Below are 19,968 nucleotides of genomic sequence, written 5' to 3'. Positions count from 1 at the left end.
TTAGACAGAATGGACCACCTTTAATTTTTTACCTAGTTGAGACATAATCTTTATGGGCCACAAGTATTACAGGAGTACAAGTACAGTTTCGTATGCTCACAATAACTTAATGTTGGACTATTACATCATGATGAGGAGACAGTGACCTCTACCGCACAGTCTCCTCAAGTAAGGTGAAGTTTTTGATCTCAACATTTTCTAGGTGTGGGTATAAATCAGCTCTGTTTTCTTAGCTTTGTATAACATAAGCCTTAAGAACAGCAACAAGAAAGAGAAAGGCTATACTCTCAAACACACCAGCAGGACTTCACATTGATGTGGTTGAATTTTACATTTGAGTCAATTTGCATATGTCAAGCCTGCTAAAAACTGGGCTTTGGCCCACTCTCCAGCCTTAACAACTGTGTCAGCAGAGCTCAAACACACGCACAGAAGACAAACCATTGCTCCTTCCCTCTGCCCCTTCTTTGCTGCCACAGAAGAAGTCTCACCACTTTGTCAGGAGTGTGAGAGCTGGCAGAGGCTGAAAACCTCCCAGGTTTAACTCAGTTAAAACCTAAAAATTATTGCAGAATTGTGGCTGTAGATCTAGCTCAAAGGCTGTGGATACGCTGGTTGCTTCTCCCGGGATTTCCTCATCACCTCACCCCACCTCAGAAATCACTGTACAGCAGTCAGTTGCACTAGGTGATTTTCTAGCTCCTCATCCTGTCTCCCAGACTTCAGATAAAGAACATACTGTCCTCTTTTTTAACAATTCATCTGTTGAATATTTTACTTTGACTACTCATGTTCTATTTACTCAGTTGATCTGTTTGCTTCTTTGGGAATGTTAATAACAAATTTTCCCTGCTGAAATGAAAAACAATTAAATTCCTCCTTTCCCTAAGCTGCTTCTCCCTGACGCTCATCATCTAGCATTCTCTGAAGAAAACAACTTTTTCTCAGAATTCCTTGTAAATTTGGTGGTCCATATCAGGAACCAGACAAGGGAGTTGACAAAGTAATTCCCACTGTACTCTGGATTAAAAGCATTTTAGGCATTTCTTTGATAGTCAAAACAACATTTGGAGGCAGCTGAGCAGCTGGAAAGGACTGGATTAATTAGAGAGATATTTACGGTTCATATTGTGACACTAAGCCTTCTTTTCTTTTTTTTTCATTGTTCTTCTAAATCCCATGGAAGAATTACTACAAATATCATCCAATTATTTAAAGGAATATTTAAATATGCCATTTCAAACACTAATTTTAATCACGTACTCTGCCTTGTTTTTTCCCACACAAATAGTCTTGTATAGTTGCTTCCTCGATTTTTTGCTCCCATTTCCTCCAGTTCTTGTACAGCATGGAAAAGTGACTGAAATTTAACAATTGCAAGTGCCAAACAGTTGTACTAGAAGAGGGAAAAGAGTGGGTGGGAAAAGGAAGGACCCTCAGAAACCCTCATTTCCAGCAGAATCCATTTACAGGAAGTCTCCCTGTCTGGAATTATCAATTACAAAAATTTCATGTCTAGTTTGATAATTGGCTGATGCTCATGAAAAGAACATGAAAATTCTAAAAAAAAAAAATTATTTAATGAGCTTTAGAAAGGGTATGCCACCCAAACAGGTGAGGGGACTTTGCCCATGCTCACATGCTGTTTCTTGAAGACTGACCTGGGAACAGAATGGTATCTTCAGATTACCTTAGAAGATGGAGATTAAGGGATGAAAATGCTGCAAGTTTGGTTCCCTTTCCTTTTCTAGGTGGAAAAAAACATTACAGCTACTGTATAATGATGGAAACTCAGCAGTGCCATATAGGGCTATGCTGGGGGCAGCCTGACCTTGCCTTTGCTTGCAGGTAGGACGTGCCATTCCTGACAAAAGCAGGCGGTGACGATGACACCTGTCAGCAGCTGGCAAGTGCCCGAGCAGGGCTGAAAGACAGATGCTTCTGTGCAGTCATGGAATAGAGAACGTCCTTCACAGTTAAAGATTAATTCAAGCAGTTCATGCCCACTCATTGTACTTCTTGCCAAACTGAAATTTCAGGATTATCTATGAGAAGCATCAAATATGTACAGACAGCTGCCACCTATCCCGTGGGCAGTTAATAATAAACATAAAATTAATCATGACCCAGTTCACTCATACACTGAATAATATGTATTTTCATTTCTTTTCAAATCAGAGAAATAAATACAATTTTCAGGAAAAAAATACAAGTGATTTTCCCCTGTAATCCACAGGTAAAACAACCATTTGGGGTGTCTATAGCCTTGGTGTATTGAACAGTTTGTACCAGAATCTTCTTAGTAGATTTAGATCTAAATTTTGCATTCCCAATGGCTGAAAGAGCAGAGAAAATTTACTCTAATAGATCATACTTTAGGTGACAAGGTATAAGATATTTCTGTCTATAATGTGATATAAATGTATTTTAATAACTTCTGGCAAATTATTTTTTAAAAAAAAGAAATAAGGAAAAAAAAGAGGTCTTCAGACCTCATTATAAATATGCTTCTTACAGAGAAATGTATTGTAGACAAAACATTGCCTTAGAGGGTTTTGGGTTTGTCTTTGTTTTTTTGTTTTCAAATGAAATAGCAGCTACAGACTAAGTTTGCAACAAAAAGCATTGAGGTTATTGTTTTTCCTGTCTGCATGTAGGATTGAGAATACAGAATTGTCAAACCACATTATACAATTCAAAGTGGTGGCTTCAAAAAATGATTTGCAAATAAAACCAAATTCTTCCCTGTAAAAAAAAAATCCATTTACATAAACTCAGAATTATTAAAAAAAAAATACATTTGCAGCTGGCACTCCAGGTTCTGTGGTCATTATGGATAAGATGTTTTTGTTTGCACATGATTTAGGATGAGATTATGAAGGGCAGAATTCCTATCTAAGCCTCAGCAAACACTAAATACATTACTTTGAATTTGATACAAGGCTAACATGAGTTCAACTGAAATTACTGACTTCAAACAGAAGTTGAATATAGAAACAGAGGAATGGAGACATATAATAGGATACTAATTCAAAGACTGCATATGGGAACTGATTCTCTTCTGAAAAATAACAGATTTTTTGGGGGGAGGGGTTTTCTTCTATGTTTTTTAGGACTAAGACCTACAAAAATGTTTGTGAAGACCTCAAAATAATTAGAAGCGAATACTTCAATGCCATTTTCCTTAACCATACAAGTGCAAGATCATAAAGTCAATTTCTTATTCTTCTATTAAAGACAACCTATTCTTATATCACATTCAATTCTGCATATTAAATTCTATCCTATACAGTGCAAAAAATTTGAGAATATAACTGTGACTTCCTGGAGATATGACAGCGCAGATTTTAGCCTTTTCTTTGAGACTAATCAGGATTCTGAATCCAAGTCACTTTCTAAGTAGAGACTGGGGTACTTTCTATTTACCAGCATACTCATTCCCTACTTGAAAGATGACTTTTTTCATTGCCTTTTTTCAAAATAAAGGGTGTATTTTTTTGCAAAATGCTTTAGAAAAAGACCTTCTAAGTGACATTTAGTAGTTCTTACTCTTGATAAGACCTGTCAAACAGAGTTGCTCCACCTCATGGCCTGATGTTCTCTCCTAAAAAGCAACCTTTCCTTACAACATTTGCATCAATCTTTAATACTCTGCATTGAAGTTGCACAGAGTTTCTACTTGCCTGGGTAAAATGTACAATTTACCTACACTTGCAGTCTCACTTCTCATTTCACATCCCTTTCCTCTGTTATGCTTCTTGCATATATAAGCACATATTTCTTGCTATCCAAATGGACTGTAACTTTGTTTTTCAAAAATTTTATTTCCGTCTTAACCTGTCATATGTTTAGGCTGCTGCATGTGTACATCTTGTGCCACCATCTGCTTGTTTCAGCTGTTTCCTTACTCTCTTGCCCCCTAAAGAGATTCCTATTCAGTATTCTCCCCCTTTGAGCACTGGTATAAACTCTTCTGCATCTGTCTGTCCACTTTTTCCATCTGTGCATTGGCAAATCTTTCCATCTACTATAGACAAATGCTCAACACCCACCTACGAGGTGGCCTAAGGAGCATTTAGAAACTAAGATGTATATCAATTTTTAGAGTCACTTAATAATAGTTAATTATTTTTAAAAAATATATTCAGTTGTGCTACCTTAGTTACACTGCTTATTCTATTAAGTAGACAAATTCTGCAGTTTCTTCCCAGAAAGTTGCATTCTTAAACCAGTGTTGTAAAGTTAACCTTTGGAAAATGCTAGACTCAGTGAACATGCAAATGTCAGAATTTTCACTATATAATGGGCAATTTTACATAAAGGCATCTCTTAATCTTCATAATCATATTCATATTTTTTTCTTCATCCTTTCTGGCTTTTCTATGTGCAGAAAACAATTCTTAACTTTTCAATTTTCTTCACTCTTTGTGTTTTTAAATGAATAGGATATGTGAACCACTCTTATGTGGCCCTGACAGTAAAACAGCTTAAATCTTCTCTGTCTCTATTTTCTGTAACTGACTCATTACAGTCAGTTTTTACTTACTTATTGCACTTCCCTTAATAAACACCAGAAGCATAGAAAAAATATGTATAACTGTGAATATATAAGGTCTGGTAGATAAAACTTATAATGTGAGACAGAATTACTGAATAACTTGTAGCAGGTTAGGAAAATTTCTTATTCTAGAAGATGCCAAGAATAGTTAATTTATTTCTGAATTTTAAGGTAGAATGATCTGTATATCTAGGAGAAAGAAAATATTTTGAGTAAAAGATCAAGAAGTGATTTTTATTACAAGGAAAGGAAGGTTTCATAGCAGTAAAAAAATTATAAGAGACAGACTCCAACAAACACAGAGAATTAGGTAGCTGAGTAGTGTAGGAAGAAAATCTAAAGAATGAAGGATTAAAAGCAAAATGGTAACTCAGAAAAAAGAAAACATTAAGTGTACAATAAAAAACAGCTTAATGTAATGTAGGATTAAAGATACTTAGAAAATCAGGCACAGATACTAAAACTGAAGAGGAACTGTTAAAAAAAAACAAAAACAAACAACCAAAAACCCCAAAACATCTAAGGAAAAAAGATTAAGAATAAAATAAAACCCAAATATGTTTCAATAACATAACACAATTCCAAAATGGTAAGTTATGCTCTATGATATATTTACCTAAGTGATGACATGCATTAAAAATAGATATATATACAGAAAATATTCTGTTCTCTTGATGCCACTTAAGTTTCTCTCACTGTTCAAGAGCATGTTCTAAGAAAGGCAGCGACAATGTGCCTTTATACAAAAAAGAGGTGTAAAGAATAAAGAATGAAAATAATCTAAGATATTAATTTGATGAATCTGAAAGAAATTAGCTTGTTTAGTTGAAAAGACAAAAGCTGGATAGAAAACTTGGATTAAAGTTTCAAAATAGAAATTGTTTCCTAAAATGGAAGGGGAAATTATGATGAGAATTAATTGCTCTTATTAAAAAATGTAAAATGAAATGAAAAAAAAGAAACCCAAACAAAACTAAACCCCCTAAACCTACTTTTTCTTAAGGAAATCTAGGAAAGCTTTCTAAATAGGTAGTTGTTGAAAGAGAAGAATGTAAATACCTAAGGAAGCTGTGGAACTGGATACTTTAAAGAAGAGGTTACATAAACACCATCAGGCATGGCCTAGGTATTAAAAGGCTCATTTCAGAAAGTCCCAGACCTCCAACACTTGAATTACAGAAGAACATCATCAAATCAAATAGTATTTCACAGCAATTGCAAATTCACAGGAATAAATGCACAGTTAATATATGGGGTGGCTGAGACAGGATGGACCCTCTGATGTCTAGCCTCAATCAACTATGCCATATGTAGCATTTTGTTTGTATAAATAAACAAAATGCAGTCCAACTCTCTTGCATTTGTCCCAAAACAAACATAATGTGCTTTCTATATTAACTGATACTCTATCCTTGTTGCCTTGATTAATCATTTTATGCCATCTGCAGCATCAACCTCAATGTGATGCACTGAATCAATCGCTATTACTGCAGTGTTTGGAATTGAACATCAACAAAAATAGAAGTATCAAATAGCCTCCTCCATGCCAAATTTGAGGGAAACAAGCTGCCAGTTGGGTTTTATGTAACAGATACACATGACTTTAATAAGACCGATAAGGTTACTTTTCAACAAAGCTATATTAAAATTTTCATTAGTCTTCTGCAGTTCTCAACACCTCCACGTGGATTTTTATCTTGCACAGGAGATAAAAATGTCTGGCAGCCCAGAATCATTCTCATAATGAAACAGCAGCATAAAGAGAAACTCACATCAACAGAGAGATGTGTGTGCAGACACATGCATGAAAAAATTCTTCTGCATGCAGCTCTTCCTAAAAATCCCCCCTCTGCCCCACTGCACTTTCTGCTGCACTTCTTGACTGCAGCAACCTCGCCCAGATGTCCATACACAGAATAGCACAGGGGATATGATGGCTGAATGGAAAAGTGAAAAAAGTAGAAGAAATGTAATGGATATTGCTTCCTTATTAGTCTCCAAGAAAGGCTTGGTGATGTTATTTAGTCTAAAGATAAAGGAGTCAGTGAAAGATAGTGTGGAAAAGATGGGCAGACTATTGTTATCAAAAAACATTGCCAGGGCATGGACACATGGTAGCTTAGCATGTCAGTTTAGAAAACAGCTGTTGTAAGAACAGTGTATAGATATTTTTGAAAAAGAGTATCTTAAAAATCACTGAACTCTGATTTCTAGTGGGGAAACAGGGCTTCACAACCATCAGGTAACTGTGGTTCAAAATCTAAGTTTATGGGGAAAAAATGTGTGCCTAATACCATACTGAAAAAGAATAAAGCTACCAACCTCCCCCTCCCTCCCAAACTGTTCTTGCATGGATTTATAGACTCAAGACGTAAATAGCTCAGTATTGTGCAGCTTGACTATTACTGAAGCATATTTGGGTAATGAGTGTCAAAGGAGGGATACTGCTGTTATGGAATATTTAAATTCATTATTGTAGTAGAATTAATTTATGTTAGGAATCCAGAAACTGGAACTGTGGGTATATTGCAAGCCCTTAATTAATAATTGGAGCTAAGAGGTAAAAAAATGTAATTTGACTTTAGAATAAGATGCTTCTTTGGTGAATACTTTAATAACAGTTTCCACTTTTACTTTGAAAGAAAAAATAATGGATTATGGAATTTTTAAGTACTGACCCAAGTTTCACCCAGAATATTTTAGGTTTACCATTTGTGCATATCCTGGAACATACAATAAACTAAAATTAACAGCTGGAAGGTGACACTTTCTTAAGGCAGAAGTAATTAGGAAAGGAGCCAGGGAGTCAGTTTAAACAGCTAGCTGAAGCTTTGTTCAACCCTTAATTTAATTACTTTGTGTTATATCCTGTGTCACAAGTCTACCACACACTCAGAAATGCCAAACCTGTTGGGGTGCACTCTGACAGCTGTTCAGCTCTATTCAAAGCTGGCAGTAGTGTTGTGAAAGACGCTGTTTCTATTTTCAACTCTGTAAGTGACTGTATAAAGTTATACTTGGCCAGTCTGATCCCTGATGAGAATTACACGGCTACCCAAAGTGGAAATATCATGGGCTTTTTTGATGATCCTTTCTAGTCAGGACTAACACTTGTCTAGAACAATTCATACACCACTGCCTAAATTAACATAGTTTTGATTTTAGTTTTACTAACTAGCAATTATGCTGTAACAGGTTGAAACCAAAAAAGAAAATGGTTCCCTGCTCTGGTAATGACAGTAGGAAGCTTTTTTTTTTTTTTTTTAAATGAAAGTTTTACAAGTTCTTTCACATAAATATTTCATTTTATCATTCTATTGACATGCTGAATGTGTCCCATTTGGAAGAAGTCAGTGGCAGCTGTAAGCTTCCCAGTGGAGTTCCAGCAAGCTGGAGCCTTCTCCCACAGGATCTCTACCACTGTAGCAATTCTGTGCCTACCACATACAGATATTAATAATGGAACTGAGTTTTTGGAAAACTTCTCTTTACATAATTTCCTCTAAAATGATACTGTCAGAAAAATCTACACAAAATGAGGTTATATTAATCATGGCAGGTAATTCTGTGGGAATGAGACATAAGACCCAATTTATGGTTCTGCTCCTATCTGAGGGGTCAGACCAATCCTGCCTGTGTGTGTTAGATCAGTCCATCCAACCCACGCAAACCTCTATCATTCTTCAAAACCTCAAACAACTAAAAATGCATGAGGTATGTTTAAGGTCTTTTCCTACTCACATAAGCTGAGCAATCTTTCCAAATACAGATTCCAAGGGGACAATTTGCCCCAAAGATCTGTGGTTTTCTATTTTCAACCTGAATTCAAAATTCTCACGATAAACGCCTACAGGGAATGCATTTCAATTAAATTTATATTGCTATCTTCAGTGAAGCCATCTGTAGGAGGAGTGCAAATAAAATGAAATTTAGCACCCTCATTCCTGAAATTTAGAGCATGTGTGGTATTTTACACATTTAATGTGAGTGCCCCAAATGTCACCATGAAGGTAAACACTCCAGTTTTTAAATATCAGGCTCAGCGTGTAGTTGCAATATATGACAATAAAATCTGGCTTTATAAAGGGGAAAAGGCATGCAAAGGTGAAACACAACAGTGATTTTCCACTTCAAACAAAATGTTCCTCCCCAAATCTGTGTTACGTAAGTTTTATAATAACCTCCTATTTGTACTGTAAATTATTTATATAGACAGAAAACTATTTTAAATGTATCTGTATGCTATTTCAAATAGATTAAAAGCTCTAATTCAAAAGGACTATTTTTCAGCCTCTAGATTATAGGCTGCTCTTTTAGTAGTTTTCAATTGTTTATTGCATTCATTAGCTTAACTTGAAGGTTGCACCAAGGACACTGCAAACAAGTGTACTAAATCACGTTATTTGATGGGCCAAAACTGAAGCTTCTTTCATGACAAGGAATTACAAATTAACTGAAATGGAAAAGAAAATACTTACAGAGCTGAAGCAATTTTACATCAAGAAGATGAAAACAAGGATTAATAGATTTGAATAAATGGTCTTTTCTTTGTACAAGAAAAAGAAAGTAAGTTTACAATACAGTGTGCCTAAGGTGGGAAGTGACTGACTGTGACATAAGACAATAAAGATTCATCTTTTATATACTTTATGCAAAACTCAAAGACAAGTGGTCAAATAAATGCAGAGCAGGCAAGAAAATACATATGCTGATACATATTTATACCATTAACTACTTCTACCGTAAAACACAGAAAACTTTTTAACACCTTATATTGAATAATCCCTCTACAAATTTATAAATATGAAAATAGTCTTAAATTCAGTGAATATTTATGAAATAAATTATAAATTAACTGAAATAAAGACAACAGGAGCTACTCCCACATCTCTTTAAAAATATCATAATTTAGTATAAGAAATCAGCCTACTCTGCAATCTAAGAAAGTAACGAAATATTTGGGACTATGACTTAGCAAGATCAGAAGTGTATGTGTATTTTCCATGTTCGAATGTGTCTACCAATTATGTTATTCTCTGCTGATAATGAACTAACATTAAGTTACATACAGAGGCAACAACAAAAGAGCTCACGTCATCATTCTGGAATCAAGTGTAGCCTTACTAAGAAGAGCATTATCACAAGCATATTTTGTATAAATCTTATTTTTAAAAGTATTAGAATGCTATGAAAGATGTTAGGAGATTTCACTGTGACTCCTCAAAAAGAATTTTCTGGTCCAGTCTCATTAGAAGCTCTTCAACCATAAATTTCTCTTCAACACTACAAGGATTGTTACTGATTGAAAGTGATAAGGAGAAAGCAAATGGTTCTTCAAATTACACCTGCCTAAACTTGGTACTTCAATTTCAATGTCACTTTGGAGAAAACCAGTAAGGACTAATACCTAGCAACCTAGTACTTCATTAGACAAGTGACAAAATGTAAGTGTTTGCTAAGATTTGGACTTGTAGATGCATAGACCATAAAAGAGTGTAGAAAATGTGCCTTGCATTGCATCAGCACTGCATTAAATTATGTATGATAATATACTGACACACAGTGACCATTATCACCATCATACATTTGCTGTATACAATAAAACCCCCAAACCCTCCTTCACTAGAGGGAACAAGAAAGTGACTGTGTATAGCATTTTATATGTAACAGTATACATAAAACCACCCTGACCCTTGGCAGTGAAAATTTACAACATTAAATGATGCAGTAAAATAACCATTTAAAATTAGTAAATCCTACATTTCATTTATTATACTTCAAAGAATAATCAACCATCAGGTATGATATGATTAAGACCACAAATCTCGGCCCCCGAAATCTGTTTTGTTATTTGGACTGAATATTTTACTACACTTTCCTCCTAACACAGCAAATTAAATGAAAAAAATTAATAAGGAATCAATCATGCATCTTCCCCTTATGCATGTATTTTCTATAGCTGATGGCTGTTGTTGTAACATGATAAAAGCTACCACATCCAAATTTGAAGAGGAATCTCTGCATATATTTTCAGAGTATAGCCATGTGTGTCACACAAGGCTATGATTTCCATTGTCTCTTCTAACTGCCAGTTTAAAAAGTACTTTCAAGTCAGACAAAGGATTAACTAAACCCTGCCATATCATTCTATGTGAAACGCTACTGTAAAGCAGCCATAAAATGATTATTCAAGGTCAGTGACTGAATTGCTGGTCTAGATACAAATTCAGCATTGCATTTCCAGTTCGACTTTTGAAAGGATTAATTCAAACATTGAGGATTTCCAACCAAATACTTCCACTGCTTTATATACATCCATGGCGATTGTTAAAGTGCCTTCATGAGCCATGTTCTAACTTTTAGCTGCTTTTTTGAAAACAAAACAAGAAACAACTCACAAAACCCCACAGGTACAGGCACATCCCCAAGTACTAGAAAAAGTAAAATCTTAGTTGCAGTGTGAACCCAGCTCATATTCCATTTCTATTTAGAATGTGATTATCTAGTAATAATAATAATAAATGATGGTTTGCACTGAAATTTAGTAGGAGACAACTCTAAAAGCTGTTATATTTCATGCACACGCTCATGCATTTTAAGTATGCAAAAGCCAGACCAGAAGTTTGATTAGATTCAAAGACTAAACCCAAAACCAGCACAGCTAATAATCCAATTTAATCTAAACAAAAGAACTCATCCAGGGCTTCTCATGTCAAACCCATAATTCTGCTTGAACCACAGATCAAATTTCATCAACAGAAAGCCATCCCACTTCTTGCTAAGACACTCCAAGGTATAATTAGCCTCACTGGGAAAAATGTGGGTTTGTTCCAGCCCAAATCTATTCAAATTCAGATTCTAACCTTGAGTCATCATTTTGCTTTTGCCTGGCAAACAATGAGAGCACATAGAAGATATTTGCAGTGAGGACATAGAGATACACACATGTATCATATCATTTAACTACCTATGTTTCTGCTGGGTAATTCAGGGATTACACTAATGCAAGAAAAATGTCAATAGAAAGTTGAGTTCTTTATGGCTTAGAGTATACTTCTGCATCACTTGAGACCAACAAGTCTCAAGGTGTAAAATATTAAATATATTTTATGATTTTTCAAATAAATATTATTGATTGAAAAAGCTTTAAGTGTCCTAAGGATCAATACTAATACATTTTTTTAAAAGCACTTTATACATGCACCAAATATGCTTTCACTTCCATATTTAAATGTTCCTCTTTATGTTGCTTCATTTTATACAGTACAATTTTCATATATCACTTACTTTTTTGTCTTCGTTATATTTGTGGAAAATTTCTTGTGCTCTTTCTTCACCACCATCCGTAAACAACATAATAATCTTATTGCAGTTAGCTCTGGAGACACTGTGCTGTAAGAGAAACAAAGAGAAGAGTTTTTATATTTCAGGCTATAAGGAATAACAACTGTTTTATTTGATGGCTTTTATACCTACAGGCTTACTACTTTAATGTGGTAATGTCAAAACTTAAACAATCTTTTAGAATTTCATTCAACACCCCCTTCTGAATGAAAAATAAAATAAAATAAAATAAAATAAAATAAAATAAAATAAAATAAATGCACTTTTCTGTTCCCTGAGACTTAAATATGAGTCATTTCAGATCTGGCCCAACAGAATGGAATAGGGATTTGGGGGTTCCTTTAACATCCACAAACTTGAGGAGAGCTTTTTTGCTCATATCCATCACATCAACCCCACAGTGTCCCTTGACAGATGTTCTGCATGAGACTTGCACAGTGAGGATCTCTAAACATTTTTACTCTTCTCTTTTCTCATTCTTACTTTTTTTCCTTATCCTTAGATTCCTTGTAGAAACTGGAGAAACAATGACCCTGTAACAAATTATTGAATATGCTTATTTGTTTTCTGTTGGACTCCTACTTACAAAAAGTTTCCAGCTCACTGACCAATTGAATAAAAACTCTGCTAATTTAGGCATTCTATGGGATATCCACCTTATAAGGTTTGAAATATTCTTGCATTTGCTATTTTTGTCATATTTCCTTAAAATGGACTTAATCTTCCAAGTCTTTAATTCTTTCATGTTGTTTCTTTTAATTAATAATACTCTGAAGTGAATAGCTAATCTTTAGAAAGGTATTTTAGAATTAGGTTTACATAATATACTGTAGCCAAGATATGGCCACCTAGATTATTACGATCTCTCCATCACCTACTTTTCCAACTATATTGCATTTCAGAGTTGAAAAACAGAGCATGTTCCATTATTTCTGGAGAACAAGCCTGAAACAATTAAGAAGTCCCTCTGACTCCTAATGCATCAAAGTAACTAGTAAAGCCCTCGAGAAAAATGCAGTGCTTTTTGCAAAGGAATGAAAACATTGTTCCACAGCCAGATCAATAGAGGTGAGCATGAATTTTGGCTCCTCTTTCTTTATTCTCTAAAAGTTAAGAATGTAGTCTAAGCAAATTGCTCATTACTTTTGCAGCTGTTCCTTGCCCTTTGTGTTGAGTACAAATGGTCCTAGTCAGACACATCTTGGTACTTCTGAGTAGTTGGATGTGACAGAGTAAAACCCTTAGAGATCCAGTGACATAAATTCAACTTCTCCTTCTGCAAGCCTGAATTTTGCTGGATTAATTTACTCTAGAGTCAGGAAGATAAACAGGAGAGTTGTCCTTATAAAGTCCCCTGTTCCCCCTTGCTTTACTATTGGATGCTACAGAGTGACTGTCACCAGGCTGGTCAGGTGTCATGATCCCACTCCCCTCTGCCACTTTTCATTCTACTCATTGGTCTGACTCCTGTAATCAAGAGACTGAAACATCAAAGCCTCAAACATCACCCAATAATTCTCAGTATTGCAGCTCTGCAGTTCTACAATGTTCCCAGAAAACTAAAGTATAAAACCTTAATTAACAGGGTAAGAAATATTCCTCAAAGATTATTTATATTGAGAGTTCAATATTCAGTGAAGAATTACTCTCTTTCTTACTATTACTACTTTCAAATTTAAAAATTTGAAAAAAAAAGAAATCAAGCCCAAAGACTTCCTTACACGTAACAACATATAAAACCTGCCTGAAATCAATACATTCTCTCCAACCTCATCAGCACACTGTGTTCCAGTTGGACTTAAATAATTTATGACCATATTTCGCTTGTGAAATATAACTTAAAAGATACTGCTTTGGGCTGCAGCCTTCTCGATATTAAAAAAGTAATAAAAGTAGGGTTGGATACCTCATAAATAAAGAAATTCACCTACATTTACAGTGATTTAATATATAGACCAAAATAAGATCAGAGGAACAAGGAAGGGGACCAAAATTTGCTCATATTATGGAACTTTTCTAGTGATTTTGAAAGAAGCACTGCTACAGGCAATGTGAACTTGAGCTCGACTTTGCTTTCACTGACTGAAACAGGACTTTTCTAGTGGCTTATTTAGCATATGCATACATAGTATCAGAAAAAAGCAGTTTTCTCTTATCTCCTCGTACTTATAGCAGGACATTTACTTACACTACATTGTTTAGACATTAAAGTCATGTCACAGAAAAAAAATCCGAGATTTTAGCCTCCAAACATTATTGGAAACCTGAACATGAATAAGATCAAATCATGTGATATTACTCCATCCCTGGAAGTGTTAAGGAAGTGTTAAGGATGGAGCTCTGAGCACCCTGGTCTGGTGACAGGTGCTCCTGTCCATGGCAGGGGTGTTGGAACCAGATCATCTTTAAGGTCCCTTCCAACTCAGGCCATTCTATCACTCTATTATTCTCCCACCAAAAAAAATTTGCATCTGGATGAATGAATTTAACACATTAGTCTCTTACAAGGGATCAAGGAAATTACAACACATCTTCTAGCCCCTCCCCCCTTTGGATTAACATGGAGAAATACTGGCTCAGAGAGTGAATATATAACAGATTGTGAGAAGATGATGCTGTAGTTTCATCATTTTTCTGAACAGTTTGCCTTAGCAGTCCAATGGGCCACAGCTGAATGGGAATGTGTTGTCTATACAGGAGCTTCCCCTGGATAAGAAACAGCTTCTTAGATTAAACCACAGAAGAATACCACTGGAATTGAGCTATGCATTAATTTTTAGCTCTCCTGTTTGATATAGGCCTTGTTTTTTTCTTTCAAACAGGCAAGCAAGATATGATCCATTTTATATTTATCTAAAATTGCTTTTGTTTTATACAAGTTTCATGTCTTTAAAATTAACTCTTTAAGTGGCAGGTTGCAATTATACCTTGTGACATGACACTTTAGGAATGCATTTTTCACTATTTTTTCTTTGAGAAATCATAGATATTACAGTATGAGGGGAAGAAAACCCCTCCTCAACTGCTGCAGCTGAAATATGATTTTCAAAGAAATAGCAAGTTAATGTAACAATAAATAATGGGAAAATGCTGCATAAAAATATGAAATCCAGATTATTGCTAATAAATTGAATTAGTATGTTGAAAAACTTTCAGTGTCTATTTCCATTTAGCAACACATCAGACAGCACTTTTTTCATGGTACAAGAGAAACATTATTTTGGTATTCTGGAAAGTTGTTTGAAATAATTGTCATCCAGAAACAGTACCGACAAAATTATTTTGAAAATTTGAGCAATACTGCATTTATATAAACCTCAGGGCAATTGGACTATTTGAATTCATAAATATACAACTGGAAGCTATCCCAAGGCATATTTTTTATTATTTATTTAAGCCTGTATTATACCAACATATTATATTATCTTGTCACCAGAATCTTGGGCTAAACCCATCACCAGCCCTTTACTCTTCCTGCTAAATGGATTTGTCAATATTTGGAGAGGATGAGTATATATCCAGAACCTTGTGCAATCCACAATGTCCAGGCATAACTTCCAGTCTTGCAGAGATCATGTGAGGCTAATCACACTTCTGGCTCCAGCTACAAAAGAGATGGTCCCACTATGACACTGATATCCAGTTATTTTTTAAATAATACTTTAGTCTTACAAACAAGTCCATTTTGAGGCTTCCCCTGTGTTCAGATTTTCTTAACGGTTGCCTGGACACAAAGTATGTATCTGGTGTTGCACCAAATGTAATCCATAATTTTAAGCAAATATAAATGTTATGAGGAACATATTTGGCAAAATTTCTTTTCTTCCTGGTTCCCACTGCATGAGACATCAACAGATGCAGAAAAGGGGGAAATGCCATCCAGCCTGGTCCAAAAATGTCCAGCAGACTTCAATATATTGTTTGTGGTTTTACATAACCATCAGCAGAGGACACCCCCTCATTTCCCCACCAACCCCCTCTGCTAATCTGAGCAACGGTCTACTGAGAAAATTCCCACAATAACAGTCCATTTTCTTCTCCTCCACCAAAATTTAACGAGCTCAGAATTTTCAACATCAGATATAGACTTAAACTGCATACACAATGTCAGGGAAGTGTCCTGAAGTTCAGAATCTGGCAGATTAGGAAAAAAAAAAAAAGTAAAAAAAAAAATTACAAAAACAGTAAGGATAAGAATACATTTCTTACTTGTTGAGCTATATCCTCACCTGCTACAAAGTGATAGGGCTTTATTTACACTAAGGTTTAAGATATAATATGCAGTCTTCATGAAGATAAGTAGAACTATTTTTTAAACAACTACATGAACCATTTAAAATTTACTAATAAACCCCAAACATTTGCGGTAAATGGGAAACATTGCTATTCAAAAAGCTAGTGCCTGGGTGAAAATTAGAAAGCACAATGTATTTAAAACATGGAAACAATGCATTTAACTTTTGAGGAAATTATTCTTCTTATACACGGGAAAGAGAAAGGAATTAGAATACTCTCAGTGAGTGAATACTACTCTTGAGGCATCATCAGGTGCCTAGTATTCCTCTATTAACTAACTTATTTCCTCCCCTCTCTCTTGCTCAAACCGTGGTAAAGTATTTATAACTTGTAATAAGTGTGAAATTGTAGGTTAGCTGAGCACTGCTAGGAGATGATGTGGTAAAATTGCAATAATAGCACAGTGATACAGATCTTTCCATTTTAAAATTAACTGCAAGTCAACCACTACCACAAGTGAATCACATGTTAAATGAAAAACCAGCTGAATGAATGAAGTAAAACAGTACAACTGATTTGAAACCAAATTAATTCCAAAGTCTTAGCAATCTGCTGAGGAACCTGCAATGAAAAAAACATTTTTGGGATAAATTTACTTGCTAAATAAAGATTTGCACTTCTACCACTCAGTTACACAATGAAGGAGCAAGCAGTGGCCATCTGAACATTCAAGTTCTCCTTCTTCACCTGACAGCAGAGAGATCTTACTTAAATACTTACATTTAGCAGCTGTTCAAAAGCGTAGCTAAAGCCTTTTTTGTAATCCGTAATTCCTTTAGCAGAGATTTTATAGACAGCTTCTTTCAATTTCTTCTTGTTCCTCACATTAGCTTGGACAAGATGATTAAAGCAACTGACATTCTGAGCATTATTATTAAACTGCAAAATAAATAGAAATATTATTAAAGACAGTTAATTCTCTCTTCTGTGTACTGTAGCAGTAAATATTTATGTTTTCTGGATCTTTGTGAGATAAAGAATGTCAAACCTGGATTTCAATTTCCACTATGCTGAGAACATCCAGTAGTGACTGGAGATTTCAAAATGAGGTAATATTAAAAAAAAAAAACAACAGGTATTTGGTGCTTCACTCTGTGGCAACCCCAAGAAAATCTACTATAGTGGAAAAATTCCCACAAATTTTGTTTCAAGTTTACATAAAGAAGTAAAACTCAGAAATGCAGAGTTGAGGAAATAAAAAAAAATAGATAAAGATATATTTTACTTTTTTTAATCACTGAAAAGTATTGGTTATCAGGTGACTTCCATATTCCATGAATTAGTTTGGTGGTTTACAGTGTAACTTGTACATCAGATTAAACTTGTAAATATACATTATGGAAAACACCCTTGGAAGCACATGAGAGTACATTTGCAAATATGAGAATACTGATGATAGCAATACAAATTTGTGTCTTGAGAACACATATTTCTGCTGTCTTACTCACATATTTATAAAGTCTACTCCCTGAAAAATAATTTATATGATATTCTGACATTATCTAAAAATATACACAGAAAAAGTTTTAAGAGGAATACGTCTGCACAAGTGGAAATCAGTTGAAGATTGCTTTTAAATTCATCTCTGTATAAATATACATACACTCACATATACTAAAATACAGACCTCACAATTTACATTTCAACTGAAAGCAGATTATTATGCCTCTACCTGATTATGGATGTTCAGTGAAAGTAAATATAAATGTAATTTTATGTTGTCAACCTGGTACAAAGCCTTAAAATAACTTAAAAATCAAGCCTCATTGGCTTAAGTCTCACTACTGCTAACTAGTTCAGCAGTGCTCTATAGAATAAAAGGTAAATAAGGTCACAGATTTCAATAAATGCTCACCTACTTACATGTCTAAAATAAATCACCAAGTACCAGGTACAAAGTAAAGAGAGAGAACTGCTGTCAGCAGCAAATACCAACCTGTAACTGTAGAATACCTACAACAAAAAAAAAAACTTGAAAGGATGAAGGGATTAATAATATTAAACCATTTTCAATTAGGGGGTTACACTGTATATTATTTTAATGTATTCCATATTTCCCCCAAAAGAATATTTTTAGGACCAAAAAAACCCAGCATTTTTTGCTGCTTAAGCAAAACCGTGAAATGATCGCACAATTGTAACCAGTTCACTTTGATGCAGAACACTGACACACTCAGTGGTGCTTCCAATAAAAGTTTCTTACAGAAGTAACCAGTAAATCACTTAATGATTATTGGATACATAAACCATGTGGAAGTGAAAACAGTTATTGTGCTGCAGAATTATTTCAGTTTGCCTCAACCTAAATTTATAGCCATGATAGGAAAATTACAGACATAGAGTAATTTTATAAAGACAAGGTCTGAAAACCAATTCAAATTGTCAGCTGGGGTAAAAGTACAGAACTTGTACCTGGAAAGTAGAAGAAAAAACTACCTAGTAGGCACCTCTGCCCTACAAAAGCCAATTTCATCTGAAAAAAATAAAGTGAAATCACTTCTCTGCTTCACCAGTGATATTATATAGATATTATTTAATAACCTAATATAAATAAATCCTCAGTTCAATCCTATGGCCTGCGCATGGCTTGTCTTTGCTATGGCAAAGTGCAGTTTAGACATTCAAGTGAAAATTTAGTAATGAGAGCAAATTTCTCCCTGGAATTTCACTAACATTAAACTGCCAATTCAATCGCTTGCTAGCAGTCCTGCAAATATATCAGGATAATTATTTCTAAGAAGGTCGGGTATCCAGCATATGGATTGGTAATTATGGCTATAAAAACGATTTATAAAAAATTTTCAGGAGTACTCGTTCAAATGGTGGAGGCAGCTGACAAGGAAACTGTGCCATACTACACTTGCACATTAAACTGTATTGCCCGGTACTCACATATGCTGTAAAGTGAACAGCAGGTCAAGCCAAAGCATCTGCATCTGTAGATTCACAAATGCTGATGTAAAATGAAGGAGAGAAATGACACATTTGTAGAATGGAGTGTTACATCAACCAAAGTCTGCAAATGCTGTAATTTAATTAAGCAAATATATGAGCCAGCTGTTTGCAGAGACATCAGTCAACATTAATGCTAATGTCAGTCAGAAAAACAGGTGAGCAGAGTTTTTGATTAGATGAAGTAATCAGTAGGTGGAACAACAATCCTCCAGAATGAACATTTCCCTGTTTGCTAGGAGATGAAGGTAAAGTTCAAATGTGACTGATGAAAATGCTCAAAGGGGGAAAGAAAATTCAGGGGTCCATTTAATTAATCTGCACTCCAGTAAAGTACTGAAGTAATGGAAGTATTTCAACTGTAAAAGCTTTCAGATCATCCTCAAAACTGACATTCCATATGTGACAAACACTGGAGCATTCAAAATTTAGAGTTAGCCAAACTGACCCAGTTTTTAGTTATGCTCATCTGAAACACAACAGCAATAGTGGCACTATGATTTTTTACACTTTAAGATGTGTAAAAATGTACACATCTTAGTTTACAAGCCAAAATAACTGCTTTAAGCCTTTACTGATTACCGGCCACAATGTCTGACCCTTAAATACCATAATAATGCTTATTTCATTTCACAAGATTTCTTGAAAACCAATTAACAATACACACAATCACTTAGCATTTAACTGAAGAAAGAACATGTATGCTTTCAAAAAACAGTTGCCATTTCAGAAAGTCCATGTTCTTACAAAATCAAATCCTATCAATGGTGTAAAATTAAGGTAACTACAATCCATACTTTATTGAACAAAGTATTCAG

At 34.8% G+C, this 19,968-nt stretch overlaps 1 protein-coding gene across 12 annotated transcripts in view; it reads right to left on the bottom strand.

Annotated features, from left to right (window-relative positions):
* The window catches only part of CACNA2D1 (calcium voltage-gated channel auxiliary subunit alpha2delta 1), a 364,954-nt gene that overhangs the window by 64,371 nt on the left and 280,615 nt on the right, over positions 1–19,968 (bottom strand). For 11 of the 12 annotated variants that reach the window (XM_017727845.1, XM_017727857.1, XM_017727868.1 and 8 more), the window contains exons 11-12: positions 16,919–17,077; positions 11,846–11,950 (exon numbers count right to left, since the gene is read on the bottom strand). In XM_017727845.1, coding sequence (XP_017583334.1) covers positions 11,846–11,950; positions 16,919–17,077 — 264 coding nt within the window. Of the gene's footprint in view, positions 1–11,841; positions 11,951–16,918; positions 17,078–19,968 lie in introns of all 12 variants that reach the window. The other variant, XM_017727903.1, reaches the window with a different exon arrangement.

The sequence above is a fragment of the Corvus brachyrhynchos genome, unplaced genomic scaffold (genome assembly GCF_000691975.1).
Source record: "Corvus brachyrhynchos isolate BGI_N302 unplaced genomic scaffold, ASM69197v1 scaffold50, whole genome shotgun sequence".
NCBI lineage: Eukaryota > Metazoa > Chordata > Aves > Passeriformes > Corvidae > Corvus > Corvus brachyrhynchos.
The sequence above is the reverse complement of the archived record's forward strand: the minus strand, read 5'-3'. Positions and strand labels throughout refer to the sequence as shown.